Here is a 15814-nt window from a genome sequence, read left to right as displayed (position 1 = left end):
AAAGTCAAAAATAGAAAAACAAAGTTGCACATTATATTGAGGTAAAAGGAAATGTACGATACAGAATCAGAAAACAAATGTGGCTCTGATATTTTAGGAAAATTCTGCTGTATTTCTTAGTTCAATCTGTTATGCTCTTTCTGCCTTTTCTCAACAGAGTAGCTTCATCCCGTGTGTTCTTGTTTCACTGTGACACCATCCTGTAGGGAAATAGCGGTTGTGCTGCTGCCATCAACACCTTTGTTTATGGGTTTTGGAGATTGGCCTGTTTTTCAGTATAGTCCTGTTTCACTGACTGCACATGCTCTCTTTCATCCTCTGACATGGGAGCTGGCTTGGAGCTCGTCTGCCTGGCTGTCTTTCCTGGGCCGGGCTGCCTGTGGAGCTGGTTGACAGTTGTCTTTTGTATCTCTGCTTCTGTCTCCTTGAACCCCAGTCGGCCTCGGCCGATGGCCGCTCACACTGAGCCTGGTTCTGCTGGAGGCTTTTTCCTCTCCACTGTCTCTACAAGCATGCTTGGTGTGAGGAATTCCTTTTTAAGCCAATGTGTCGATGCAATCAGCTGGTTTTCCTTGGATAGAAAACTTTGAACCAATCTGACTGTATGATCTGGGTCAGTTTTCTCTGTAAAGTGCATTGAGATGATATGTGTTGTGAATTGGCACTATATAAATAAATTGAAATGAATTGAGTCACGTTTTCCTGTAGTTACAATTATAAATTTTTCATGAGGATGAACCTAAACCTCTTGTCACAAGTCTTGTGCAGCCTGAAATAGGTTTTCTGTGGTTTAAGCTCCATTTAACATCTCATAAACTCTGGCAAGTCCCCCTATCCATGCTGAAGAAAAAGAATCACATTTAAAATTATTGCAATTATAAATTACAACAAACTTTCCCTCTGCATTTTACCCATCTGCTAAGGATAGTAAGTTCGCTTCATGTTCACTTGTGATTTAAAATAACAGGAAAGAAAAAATAAATCTAGGAAAACATCCCTGCAGCATTACGTGACACATCCGTGTTTCATGGTGCCTATGGTTTGTTAAGAATAATCTCCATGTAACATGTATCTCTCTTCTATCTCACCTGGCCAGAGCTCTGTCTTCCACATGTTCTGGCTGTCCCCTCATGACTCTTGTTGCTTTTTTTTTTCTTATGCTCTAAATCTGGTTGTAAAAGTTGAAGTGGAATATTTTTCTAACTTATTTGATTCTTATCTGATACTGATTTATTCTAGAGACATGATATCTGAAAAAGTATTTTTTTCAGCTTTTTATTAGTTTTTTTGTATTTCAAATCAAAAGGGCACATGAGAAGAAACTAATTATTACTAATGTGTCTCACTGTCAGAAAGTTTAGCTTAGAGGCAGGTACTCAATCAAGCAGCGCTTTAGTCTGATGACAAGCTGCATGTCAGAACCAAGCTCAAACTGAAACACCCTCTATCCAACTTGCTTTTCATAAAGTATAGTGTTATTATATATTTATATATATATATATATATATATATATATATATATATATATATATATATATATATATAAATGCAGAGGTTAAAAATGTCTTTTTAAAGGTGTTGGTAGTCTAACTTATTATCTAGGACCTCTTTTCTGCTACTTCCACTGATTTGCTCTCTCTAAAAAATGTATTCAGTCCCTCCTCTGCAGGGCCATGACACTGGTGTAAGGCTTTGTCTATTAATTGACCTCATTCACGCGTTTTATGTCATATGCATTGCCAAAAGTAAAGTGATAAACACTTTAGTAGCTATGCTTATCCCTTGTGAAGAGCTGAAATATCTTTGCAAGACAAAAGCTACACAAAATAATGAAAATCCATGTGTTTGCTGCCATCTAGAGGATATTAGCGGACAATACATGAGTCAAAAAAAAAGTTCTACAACCAATACACTACAATTTAAGACAAGCTGTTTTGCTGATTTATAAGGGAAAATGTATGACATTAAACATAGAATGCCATCTGCATACATTGCTTTGTATTTTATTGGTGTTAATTAGTTTTTGCACTTAAGACAGAATTCATGTGATTTGGATACGGATAGAGAAAAATTCCAACACAGACCTGCTGAATGTGTTTACATAAGGATACTAGATGAAATTCATTTTGTGGGTAGGACAATATTAGACAAAAAAAAATCTGCTTTTTAAAAGAAAAAAAAAAAAGAGCAAAATTGGTAAAAAATAAAAATAAAATACAAATTAATCTTTGGCTCTCCATGACCTGTCTGCTGTGCTCCTTGGTCTTGACGTTGTTTGCTTATTGATGTTTTCAAAGAAACCCCCTGAAGCCTTTACAGGACAGCTGCATTTATACTGATTTTACATTAAACACAATTGGACTGTTTATAATCGCCAATCAGAGGCTAGTGGTTTATGAAAATAATGGCGTTTGATTTATTAAGGGGAATCAGAGTAAAAAAAGGCTGGCAGTAATATAAACAATCAGATTTCTTATCATTACAGCCTCAGGATCTATATGAATACAGACATAAACTACATTTCTGTAAAGCTACACCTTCTTTTTAGCTGTCAAAATGTGTTTGGGTGCAAGGGAGACCTTAGTCCTCAATGCAGCATCAAGGTTACGTTGCTGCATATCTTCCTATTCTATGTCCAATTTCCTTTCTACCTACTTCCACAAATAAAAATAAAGGTCACTAAAAGTGTATGTTCAATTGTTCCAATGTGCAAGTAAAATAATACTTAAGCCAAACTTTAATCTATTTTTTAAAATAAATTGTCTGTTTATTCTTACATTTTTAAAATAAAACAATAAAAAAATGCTGGAGTTTTCACTACATTGTTTTACATAGATAATACAGTTAATAAAGGACTTATATATTTGATTATAGCCATTAAACACTGTTAGAAATCTCCATTAATTCTCCATTACTCCACTTACCTTAACATTAGAAATAACTAAAAATTTTACAAAAAAATGTATACAATGTTAGAAGTCATATGTGAAAGATTGTTTTTTTTTTAATAACAGCACAAAGGATAACCGTCAACATTTTAACATTTAAAGTTCATGTTTGTCAACCTCAACTCATTATCATGCTTTTTAATACAACACCGAACGAAACAGTTAAAAAAAAAAAAGAAATAGAACAGCTTTAACTTTTGATTTCAAGCCTCACACTTCATGATCTCTCGGAGGCAAATAGTAGCATAGCAAGAGGAGTCCAGGTCAAAGTTCAAGCTGAGTATTAGAGACTCCATGGCTGATTCTTGATTTGTTGCGCCACGGCTGCAGGCTGCTCTCTGTAGCTGGTAGCTTAGGTTGTGTGGGATGGCCAGCAGGGGGCGGTAGCAGCCAGGAAGGTTCAGTTTAAGGCTGCTCACTCTGAAGCGGCATTCTGCCAACCCGTCTCCTGCCAGTCTCTCCTGGTACCAGGTTCTCATAGCGTTTTCTGGATATTTAACAGAGTTTCCTGGCATTGGTAATAACACCTGAGAGGATGACAAAATATTATTGTTTCAACAAAATAAAAAGAAGCTTAATATAGCATATGACCAGCAGTATAAGAGAACGCCATACTTGTTCTAGTGAATATACTCCTGCTTGCTCCTCCTCATGTGTCACCACATGGACCTGAAAAGGTAAAAGTAATAAAAAAAACTACTTCACTGAGCCCTTTTTATCGTTTAAGTTACAACCATAAATCAAAATTGAAATCTACCAAACCACTTTTCTTCATAAAGCACTTCATAATAACAAAAGTCATCAAAGGGCTATACATACAAGTGAAAATAAAAACTGTTAAGAAATTAAAAAACACATAAGAACTAAAACAAATCCTAAAAAATAAAGGCAATCAATGCGGTACATACGATCGGCTTTCATCTTAAATCCTAGATTTGTTATAACTGACCTAAAATGCCCCAGAGAACAAAGATCTATGTTGAAGATGTCGAATGTGCCGACAAAAATCATCCCTTCTCCTTTTCGCTCAATCGAATAAAAAGGTTTGAAGCCATCCGAGCCTTTATATCATCAACATTTGAACAATTAATCTAATAAGAGGCTCTGGGCTGTTTCAAGAGGGAGATAAACCTGGGAGTCATCTGCAAAAGGGTGGAAGGAAACAATGTTTCCTAAAAATAAAGTTTAAATCTAGGTTAAAAACAGGTTAAAAATTACAGTGCATAAAAAAACTACTTGGCAGTTTAAAGTTCAAACCTAAAAAGTATAAGTCATACCTTCTACTTTTTGTGAATGAACAAAACTAAATTAAGACGAAACGAGAAATTCGAGAAAGTCTCTAAATGATTCAACTATCTGAGAATATTTCATTCATAAAAGTACAATTTGGAAGGAAGTTTTCAGAATTTTGAATTCCAAATATTGCCTGTGTTTGGGTAAAATAATTTCTGGTAAAGTTAAAATAGCATTTAGTCTAAACAAAAACATGCTCTCAGTTTAAATGAATGTTTCTCCTCCGTTTCAGATCTTACCTGTGGAGAAGCCGCCTCTCCAGGCTCCTCTGCTTTGTTTTCCTCTCTCTGTGTCCAAACCAGGTCGCCTTCTCTGACACCAAGGCCCATAGTGGAGAGCCTGTATGCCGCTGCTTCGTTCCACACCCTGATGACCATAAAGACATAATTGCAGGACGGATTCACCTATTTGGAACTTTAACTGGATATATCTAACTTATAAGATTATAAATAACACATTGTGATTTATCAGAATACCATCAGAGAAGAAAAAACGGAGGAAAATCTGACTTTCTTTCACAAGTGTATGTAGTGGTTTAGCTGACCTGCTGCAATAGGCATGAGGGTAGAAAATCCTCATGCTGTGGGGCAGACTTAGCCACGCTTGGACGCAACCATCCGGGCCGTTACCGTAGCGATTCAGAGCGCGGAGCATCAGCCGCTCCCTGGGCTTGGACAGAGGCATCAGCGCCAAAGACTCCTTTGCATTATCTGTTGCAAAATGAGCAAAATTATGAGAAAAGGCTTCCTAAAATATTCAGCTAACACATATTACAGCATTTCATGCAATAAAGCAATGCTAGACATTCTGTAATATTTGTAGCAGGAAATAGAGATTCTTGCACAAATAACTCGTTTAAAGGAGACGAAATAATTACTGAGGCTGTAATGAAGGAGACTACTGGGCAAGATCATAGCCTGGCATCATATATTTAAATTCAAATCATCATTCTTTTGGAAAAAAAAACCTTCATAACAGCTGTCATAAAAATATATATATCAATCATGTAAAATTTTTCTTCTGCTTCAGATTTATTATCACTATGTCAAAAATATGTTGTCGTAATCTGAACAAGTGAACAATATGAAACACATTAGGGTTAGAGGCTTATGGGAGGCACCTTGTACATACATAGGTGAAAAAAATATATATATATATTTTTTTAGGTATTATTACATACTGTATTAATGAGAGAGGACTGAAAATTAAACAATTAGAAACTCTCTGGTCCAAAGGAATTATGAATTACTACAGCAGCTTTAACTCTAATCCCTGTCAGAGGTATTTAAAATCAAAACTTTTACTTGTTTGGAGGAAATGTCTCTTTGCAACGCTCTGAGGTTCCTCATTTTCCTCGTGAGAAAAGAACAGACGTACGGCGCTGACCTGAAAAAAACAAAAATAAATAGAGATAGACAAATGTCTTAAAATCCTATGCCAGGAGCTCTTTACAAAATTTGAATTTAAATCAAAGTCATGTTTAACATTTGTCTCTAAGTGGCTTTGAAATCAGGCATTAAATATAGATGCATATAAATGTACAGTGCTCAAGTTGAGGGGGGATGGCATCCCCCCCCTTTTTAAAAAATCTTAAAAAAGAAAGATATAAATATAAAATAAATATATAAATTGAAGCATCCGATGCAGGACCTGCAGATTCCACAACGGTTTCTTCCCCACTGCCATTAGACTGCTGAATGTTTTCTAAAATGGGTTATTGTATTTTATTATTATATTTTATCTTTATATATATATAATTAAAAAAGGCTAGAACTATACATTTACAGTCATTTTTACTATTTTTCAAGATGAAATTGTCCAGTGAGCTGTTTCCAAACGAAATTTCTTTTTTATTTTACACTTTAGACAAAATCTGTCTAAAGTCAATAAGAAAGAAGGTTCATTTTCCAAACTTGATGATGGTTCTGGATGGTTTATTTTCCTATTTCAGCCAACAATTACCAAGTTCAAACTTTGCTTTTGTCCTTTCTGCTGCCTCTCTTGCTCTGGTAAAAACCATAGGCCAAAAATGCCTGTTGGTCCTTTCAGGCTCCTACACTTATGGAAAGCAGACTGATCCACATCACTTCCTGTCTTACCTCAGAACAATAAATAAATAAATAAAATAATAAGGCAAAGATTAATAGAATCAACAATTATTAACCTGTAAATAAACTCTGTAAATAATACAAAAATATTAATTTAGGAAACAATTAACACAATTCAAATGGATGAAGATATAAAGGATAAATAGCTCCAACACACACACACACATATATATGTATATATATATATAAAACATGTGGATTACTCTTCTTTAAGTCAATTTAAGTGCAATTAGAGGGTAAAGGGGTATAAACCACTTTTCAAAGAATTCACATTAATTGATGTCACTTCTCTGGCTGTATATACTGACAGCTTTATTTGGTGCAGGTTTTTTTAAATATTTATATTCAGGTGAATTTATTTTGTTTAGAAATTGGTGTTTGGTTTGCTTGTTGTTAACTAGTCTTTTTGTGTATTTGGCTGATTAATTTATTGTTGTTTTTCAGATTGTCTGGCTGAAATAAATTCCTATTAATTCATTCGAAAGGATCATATAAAAAAAGGAATAAAATATTATTCATAAAACGTATTTATGTAATAAGGTTTATAAAATAAAGAAATGGAAAGTTAAAAGGTCAATAAAAAAATAAAAAATAAAATCTAAAAAGAAACTTTCAATAAATAACTGAAGATGGTGATTATAAAAATTGCAACTAAAGACCAATATCCCACAAACATAGATTATACAAAGAGAAGGCTGTGGATTTCTTACCATGTCCTCTTTGAGCAGAGCCAATCCTACTTGATCGGACAGAACACTCTGTCCACTTCCAAACCTCTGCGGCCCGTAGTAGTTGACAAAACCTCTCCTCTAAAAAGACACACAATGATGCTAAATGGTAGCTTCTGCAGTGACAAGAAGCAAGCTACTCTACTCTATATTAAAAAGTGTTTCTAGTGCCATAAAATGTATTTTGTTTGAACACATAGCCTCAAACGAGGGTAGAAAATACCTTAATAAAAAAAGATAGCTAATTATAGGATAAATGCAGCATATTTCTAACTATACTAATAGATGGAATCTAGCTCATTTATAACTGCTTAACACTATGGTTGTAGTGCAGTAAATACAAAACTAAATACGCTAGAAACCAAACATGTTGAAATAGAGATAAGATTGAACTCAAAGGACCTTTACGTTCTCCACTGCTTCCTTTATGAGAGCTGCCAGCCGAGCGTGAACATCAGCGTCGGCCAAGTGTCCGTCTAAAGCTCCGTGTGGTCTAAGGTTCCGGACCACAAGGTCAAAGTGATTCCCCCGCAGTCGCCCCAGCTTTAGAGGCTCGCCGACGGAGCGGATCTGAGACAGACGCATCCCTCTCTTCTCAAATTCTCCTGCTTTCTCTTTCAACCTGACAAAAAAAAAGATGTAAACAAACATTACATGAGAAGCAGACAGCCTTAATCCACAAATTGACCAGATTTATAAAGAAGAGGGTGGATTACCGCTGAGACGAGACCTTCTTGACCACCATGGACTGGTAGGTGATGGCTCTCTTATCTTTGATGCCAGCGTAAGTAAAATCTGACGGCAGGACCCCGAGAGCAGCTGCCATGTAGCTGATGGCTTCCAAAGTCTCCAGATTCTCTTTACACAGCGTGAATGCTGGGAAACACAAACAAATCACATGAGTAGGACATTTCAACTGAATAAATCAAATACAAAAAAACAAAAAAACAAAATTTGGTTTGCACATATCAGTAAGTAGAAAGTTCAGTTAATCTTGAAAGCTGTTGATTTGAGCATTGACGTCTTCCTTCTGTTTTAAGCTGACAGGGATGTTCCAGCATTTCCCGAAAAGACGTTTCTTTATTTTTGATAGAATTTGTATTCATCAGAAGGTGACATTTTGGTTAGGTGGGTAATATTATCAGGGCTGAAACAATTAATCTGATTTATCGATTTATTGAAATAATCATCAATAAATCATTAAATGAGTTATGGAGACTGTAAAACATGCCTTTAGCTAAAAGAGCCACTTATAGCAGTAATCATATCAAAATTGTAAAAGAAAAATATGTAAACATTTTGCATTTAAAAGTAAAAAAGTTTTTGTCTGTCAATATGTTCAATTCAGAACCCCTCAAGTGGAAACTTTTTTAGTTTCATCTGGTGTAAATTAGTAAAATCTCTTCTTTAATGAACCTTTGGTTATCGGATTATTAATCGATTTATCAACAGAATAATCAATTTGCAAAAATAATCATTAATTGCAGCCCTAAATATTATTACAAGGTTGGATGCTCTAAAATGGAAATGATCTCCCCCTTATGTTCAAACATGCTTTCTGATGGTTCTCAGGCACAGCAGTAGAGCAGAGGAACCAGCTAAAGAGGCTACTAACCCTTTATACAGCCTTCCAGGGTTTGATGGTTTGGATGCAAACCACTTCTCTCTTCCACTTTCCTCAGATTATGGTACTATAAAATACCACTATTGCTACAAAATATTGAAAACCGAAAGTTTAAAAGGGTAAAAAAAAGGATAAATCTAAACCCTGTGGTTTCCTAACAATAAAGTTTACATCTGAGTAGGGATGCAAACGGTTAATCGACTTTAGATTAATTGTCGATCAAGAGGTTGCTCGATCAAAATGTATTAATCACGATTAACCGCTAGAGGGTGCTAGCGCTTTACTGTAACTTTAACACAGCGTGAGAACGAGAACACGCCTCGTGTCGCGAGAGAGACCAGGGTTGAAAACCAAATGAAGCGGGCGAAAAGAAGTGCGGTGTGGGACCACTTCAATATTGTTAATTCAGGCAAACAAGTCAAATGTTCTCTTTGAAATGCGGTGTCGAAATACAACAGTTCCACTAGCTCACTCAGTTATCATTTGAACACCGTGCATGCTGCTGTCTTGCATGGCACCACCAGTTCACCTGGTCAACCTAAAATCACAGCTACCATTGGAAGGCGAGCGTGTGATGAGAGAAGGGCGGAGGGCATTACAGAGAAGATTTGCTGCATGATCGAGAGGGATTTGATGCCAATCAACACAGTTGACGGTGCAGGATTTCAGGATCTCATTGGGTTCATAGAGCCAGGTTACAACATCCCTTCGAGAACATCAATAACTTCTCGCCTCGAAGCTCGGTTCGAAAAAAAGAAAGGTGAGCTAAAAACAAAGCTCGCTGCTGTTACAGCTGTAGCATTAACAACAGACTGTTGGACGGCTCTCACAACAGAAAGTTACATCACAGTTACCTGCCACTACACCGACGAAAACTGGCTGTTAAAATCTGCAATCCTGATTACGACAAGCATTTCTGACAGACACACCGCCGACAACTTGGCTGAGAAGCTGAATTATATAGTGGAGACTTGGGGACTTTCCGGCCGCGTTACAGCATGTGTCCACGACAATGCTAGGAATATTGTCCAAGCGAACAATCCTACACGAGTCAGCTGGAAATCAGTAGCGTGTTTCGCGCACACCCTGAATCTCGCTGTCAATGATGGTTTTGCTTCTGCTGGGGTAGACAGAGCAATCGCGGCAGCGGGAAGGTTGGTCAAACATTTCCACCACAGCACAATCGCAACCAAAGCCCTGGAAGAAAAGCAACACCAAATATCGCTTCCTCCGCATCGCCTCATTCAATCCTGTAAAACCAGGTGGAATTCAGTCTGCGACATGTTTGAGCGCCTGGTTGAACAGCGATGGGCTGTGTCAGCCGTGCTATCAGACCGATCCGTGACAAAACTGGCAGATGCGAGGACGCTGGAGTTGAGAGACGACTACTGGCAGCTAATGGAAGATATGGCACCCGTGTTGGGAACATTGAAGTGTGCAACTACGGTGATGTCTGCGGAGTCGGAGGTGTCAATCTCAAACACGTACCCCATCACGTTCAGTCTAATCAACACTCACCTCAGCGCTTCAGATGAGGACAGCCCCAAAGTCGCAGACTTCAAGGAAAAAGTGCGAGATTCGCTGGGCGAGCGCATGAAGGTATGCATCCATTAATTATTAAAACTACCTATAGGGTCTATCCAATAGACTAATAATAATGATGAATAAAATAAATAATGATGCAAATAGGTCGTAATTGTCATTCAATTGTATCGTTTTCATATGTGTAATTGTAGGCCTATGCCTATTCTTTCTATTTTCAACAGATTCAGTCTGATGACCTCAACACATCCACCCTATGATCGCAACAATGCTTGACCCTCGTCACAAACACCTGGGATTTCTTCCTCCAGCTACCAGGAAGTCAGCTCATTCCACGCTGCTTCAAATGGCTACAGCTGAACGCGACAGCATCACTGCAGGTGCCGCCACCGCTGGAGACGACGGTAACACTGTCCATACAGGGCCTCAGCGACATGGGGCTAAGCCTACATCTGCTATGAGTTTACTTCTGGGTGAAACCTATTCCGATGCCCGCAAAGATGACGTGGAGAGTGAAGTGGATATGTACTTAAAGGACCCTCCTGCACCACTTGAGTCGAGCCCCACGTGCTGGTGGAAAGTGAATGAAAGGAGGTTTCCGACGCTGGCAACACTAGCAAAACGGTATTTGTGTACGCCAGGCAAATCAGTCCCCTCTGAGCGTGTGTTTTCAGTAGCTGGGCTCACTGTAAACAGGCTACGTACACGCCTTACCCCAGAGCACGTTAACATGCTAATTTTCTTGAACAAAAATATATAGAGCCTAGGTCAAGTTGTGATGTGCCACATTTCAGTTAGGAGAGGGTAATATTGAATCACCACTTTATTTGATTGTTCTGGTTTGAGGCCCTGTAATGTCATGCTATGTTGTTGTGTTCAGTGACCCTGTGAACGTTTCATTCTATTTTGCTGTAACCCTATACAAATTGAGGTAGAAATATGTTGTGGATGTTTCATTTTAGGATTGTTGAGGATTACCCAATTAATAGCCTATGCAGTTTCTTTCTAACCTATAGGCTCAATAATATTCTGTTTGGCTCTCTATTTAATTTCTTCTATTCTCTTTTTATGTCTGTTTCTGGACGGGGCCGCCTTTTACAGCTGCTTTTTGTATCTCTGCTTCTGTCTCCTTGAACCCCAGTCGGCCTCGGCAGATGGCCGCTCACACTGAGCCTGGTTCTGCTGGAGGTTTCTTCCTGTTAAAAGGGAGTTTTTCCTCTCCACTGTCGCTACAAGCATGCTTAGTGTGGGGGATTGTATTTGAGTCAATGAGTCAATGCAATCAACTGGTTTTCCTTAGATAGAAAACTTTGTATCAATTTGACTGTATGATCTGGTTGAACTGTAAAGTGCCTTGAGATGACATGTGTTGTGAATTTGGCACTATATAAAGAAACTGAATTGAATTGAATTGTTTCAAATGCAAGAACTGAGCCAGGTTTTTTTTAAATTAAAGATTTTGTTTTATGTGGCACATCAAGTTGTGATGTGCCACATTTCAGTTAGGAGAGGGTAATATTGAATCACCACTTTATTTGATTGTTCTGGTTTGAGGCCCTGTAATGTCATGCTATGTTGTTGTGTTCAGTGACCCTGTGAACGTTTCATTCTATTTTGCTGTAACCCTATACAAATTGAGGTAGAAATATGTTGTGGATGTTTCATTTTAGGATTGTTGAGGATTACCCAATTAATAGCCTATGCAGTTTCTTTCTAACCTATAGGCTCAATAATATTCTGTTTGGCTCTCTATTTAATTTCTTCTATTCTCTTTTTATGTCTGTTTCTGGACGGGGCCGCCTTTTACAGCTGCTTTTTGTATCTCTGCTTCTGTCTCCTTGAACCCCAGTCGGCCTCGGCAGATGGCCGCTCACACTGAGCCTGGTTCTGCTGGAGGTTTCTTCCTGTTAAAAGGGAGTTTTTCCTCTCCACTGTCGCTACAAGCATGCTTAGTGTGGGGGATTGTATTTGAGTCAATGAGTCAATGCAATCAACTGGTTTTCCTTAGATAGAAAACTTTGTATCAATTTGACTGTATGATCTGGTTGAACTGTAAAGTGCCTTGAGATGACATGTGTTGTGAATTTGGCACTATATAAAGAAACTGAATTGAATTGAATTGTTTCAAATGCAAGAACTGAGCCAGGTTTTTTTTAAATTAAAGATTTTGTTTTACCTTAAAAACGTGTCTGCTTTCTTCTCCTAATGCATAATTACTTGAGGAATGTATAATATAATACAATATAATTATGGTATCATAATGTTGGCTAATGTAATATAATACCTCAATTATATTAAGGCCCTATTGAAGTCCTGAAATTCAGGTGAAAAACGCCGCTTATCAATTAATCGAAAGTCGATCGATAAGATAATCAACTAATGATTAATGAATTAATCGATAATTTGCATCCCTACATCTGAGTAATAACTGATTAAAAATGACAGGCAGGTTAAAGTTAAAACCTAAAAAAAAGTATGAGTCATCATTTCTACTTTTGTACATGATCTCTTCAAAATTACTAAAGCAAAACTTGAAGTTTAGACACATAAAAATACATCCTTAAAAATGTAACCAAATTCTGCCTTCAATTAAATCCTCCTCAGTTTCTGATCTTACCTGTGGAGAAACAGCCTCTCTAGGCTCCTCTGGTTTGTTTTCCTCTCTCTGTATCCATACCACGCCCCTAATCCCTACGTTTGATTGACAGTAATTTGATTGACTGCTGCACCCTAAATGCACCATGGAGTGTTATCACAGATCCTTCCTCCCAGCAGCTGTAAGACTTTATAACCGTCAACCTGAATAAGTTTTTACATTCATTCTGATTTTGGAGTTTCTACCTTATTCAGTTAAATAACATGCTGCTGTCATTTTGCACATCTCTGATGTTGCTGCCATTTTTAAATATCCATTACCTTAAACATATCCATAGCTGTCAGAGTGCACAGTATTTATATTGTTAAAACACCTTACAGTACACTATTATGTTATTCTTATACATTTTTCTAGGGTCACATTTTTTTTCTATAATCTTTTTGTTGCTGTAAACACCAGAATTTCCCTAAAAATGAGGGTATAAAGCCAACCTGTATAAATGTCTTCTTCTCTGCGTTCTTCTGCTGTTCTCTTCTTGGGCTTGCCGTGCTCTCTCAGCCTAACTGAGATGGACGTTCTCCCCTGGCTGCTGAAGCTCTTTGTCTCCACCAGCTTCCCAAACCTTCTATTTAGAAAGTGGTGAACCGCAGTCCTGTGCTCCTTGCTGTCATCCGGTCCAAAAGTGTAAGACGACCCTCTCACCTTGGCGTCAATGAACCTGAAGAAGTCCTCAGCCTCCTCCTCTCTGACCAGTCTGGCCAGCTCCCTGTAGTCAGGGTCTTCCCTCACCCTGATCTCTGGCTGGATGGTGACGGTCAAGAGGAAGGGAAAGCGGTGGCGGACGGCCCGGTGGACGTTGGCTCTCTGGTGCTTGTCAGAGAAGGAGCCCAGAGAGAGTTCTGGACCAGATGGCCTTTTTTCTCGTAGGGTCATTACAAACTGCTCCAGATCTTCACTCACAGAAGGACCTAAAATAACATCTAAATCAAAGCTTCCTAAAGAGGGCAGAGGGGTGTCTGAACCTGCCCCCCAGTCTGATGAAACTTCAGCATCATTTGAGCCTGAAGAGTAAAGGTTCTCCTTTGACTCTGCTTTCATTTGGTTTTGCTGTGAGGAGGCGCCTCCTGCTGTCTGCATGATCTGAGCTGTTTTTACTCTCTGTCCATTAATGTCGATCTCTGTGACAACAAAGTCCTCCATGAAGGTTTTGATGCTTCCAACAAAGCCTTCATGTTTTGATATGAAGTATGCAGGAACCCTTACAGCCTCATCGCCCTTCATAGTCACCTTAAAAAAAACAAAGCATTTACCCAACAGAAGTGTTATAATAATAATCTAATTACAATATACAATATATATATAATCCCAAAACATAATATAAATGAAAAATTTATTATTTTATTCTGCTCAACAGATTATAATTTAATGACTTTATATAGAAAGCTTTATTGATACACACCATCAACTGCTCTATATTTAACATCTATAAATTTCTTAACAAAGAAATCTGACCTACCTTTACAGGTGACTCGAACATTCCCCGAAAAAATGCGTCTACTGCTTATCTGATCATTTCCAAATGAAACCATAAATGGATCGTAACCTTATTAGAATTATTTCATTATTTGTTTACGGAACAACGCCGCACACACCGTGTAAACCAGCAGCTTGTAAACACGGCCACGCCGAAAGACAATCTACGTCTACTTCCGTGTCATGTGACTGTCACGTGACGTTTCTTAAAGAGATAGTATTTCTTTAAAAATAAAATAATGATTGCCATTTAAAATTTTATTTCAGTATAATATGAGAAAAAAGTCAGAATTTTGACTTTAATCTCAGAATTCTGACTTTTTTTCTCAAATTCTGACTTTAATCTCAGAATTCTGACTTTTTTTCTCAAAATTTTGACTTTAATCTCAGAATTCTGACTTTTTTGACTTTTTGACAAATTCAGATTTGCAGACAACACTACGGTGGTGGGCCTCATCAGAGACGACGGCGACCAGGAATACAGAGAGGAGGTGGAGCAGATGGTGGGATGGTGCAGAGATAACAGCTGGATCCTGAACGTGGAGAAGACAATGGAGATCATCGTCGACTAACCATGTTCCATCGGTCATAAACAGCTCTGCTGTAAAGGTGGTCAGCAGCACGAAATTCCTGGGTGTGCACATCGCAGACACACTCACCTGGACTAAGAACACCTCCTCAGGTCAAAAGGTCACAACGGCTGTACTTCAGAGGATGAGGAGAGCCCTCCTGCCCCCACTCATCCTCACAACCTTCTAGTGAAGCACCATAGAGAGTGTCTGACCAGCTGTCTCACTGTATGGTGTGGAGGCTGCAGCGCCTCAGATTGGAATAACATGACAAGATTGGTGAGAACAGCAGAGAGGATCATAGGGGCACCTCTTCCCTCCTTTAATGATATTTCACCCCAGACCTGCATGTCCGGAGCCTCTAACATCATCAGTGACCCCTCACACCCCATCATGGACTGTTCTCCCTGCTGTCCTTTGGGAAGATGCTTTAAAGCATCCAATGCAGGTTCAGCAGATTCTAAACGGCTTTTCCCCTGCTGCCATAAGACTGTTGAAGTGTTGGAAGCTCTAATAGGTTTCAAATCGAGACTCTGCATCACACTTATAACATCATACTTGCACTACATGGTGGATCTGTATATGTTTCTACTGCATTTTTGCACTATATATATTTATTTATTTCTCCACTGCTCTTAACCTTTGACAAACTGTATAAACAAGCTGTAATGTACTCTGGGTATACTAAAGCACAATTTTTTTTGGTAGATGCATCCCTTTCACAGATGTGCTTATAAACAGACTTTAGTGCGTCAGTCATTTCAAAACAGTGTCCGTATCGGTCATATGACTTTCTTGGAACAATTCCCCTTCTAACACGAGTTTACTGTATTAGCTCGAAACATGCTGCCGATTAATCAGTGTTCCTAGAAC

General features: G+C 38.2%; 1 protein-coding gene across 1 annotated transcript; it reads right to left on the bottom strand.

Annotated features, from left to right (window-relative positions):
* Positions 1-2752: 2752 nt before the first annotated feature.
* pus7l (pseudouridine synthase 7 like) lies at positions 2753-14558 on the bottom strand. The gene is made up of 10 exons (XM_038307520.1): positions 14356-14558; positions 13331-14126; positions 7794-7953; positions 7480-7699; positions 7060-7158; positions 5546-5627; positions 4786-4951; positions 4481-4607; positions 3564-3617; positions 2753-3475 (listed from the first exon to the last, which is right to left on the bottom strand). The coding sequence occupies exons 1-10, from the start codon at positions 14374-14376 to the stop codon at positions 3152-3154; spliced, it is 2049 nt and encodes a 682-aa protein (XP_038163448.1). The 5' UTR covers positions 14377-14558; the 3' UTR covers positions 2753-3151.
* Positions 14559-15814: the final 1256 nt, after the last annotated feature.

This window comes from Cyprinodon tularosa, unplaced genomic scaffold (assembly GCF_016077235.1).
Source record: "Cyprinodon tularosa strain WSP-4 unplaced genomic scaffold, ASM1607723v1 ctg611, whole genome shotgun sequence".
NCBI classification, from domain to species: domain Eukaryota; kingdom Metazoa; phylum Chordata; class Actinopteri; order Cyprinodontiformes; family Cyprinodontidae; genus Cyprinodon; species Cyprinodon tularosa.
Note: the sequence above shows the minus strand (reverse complement) of the source record. Positions and strands in the feature narration are given on the sequence as shown.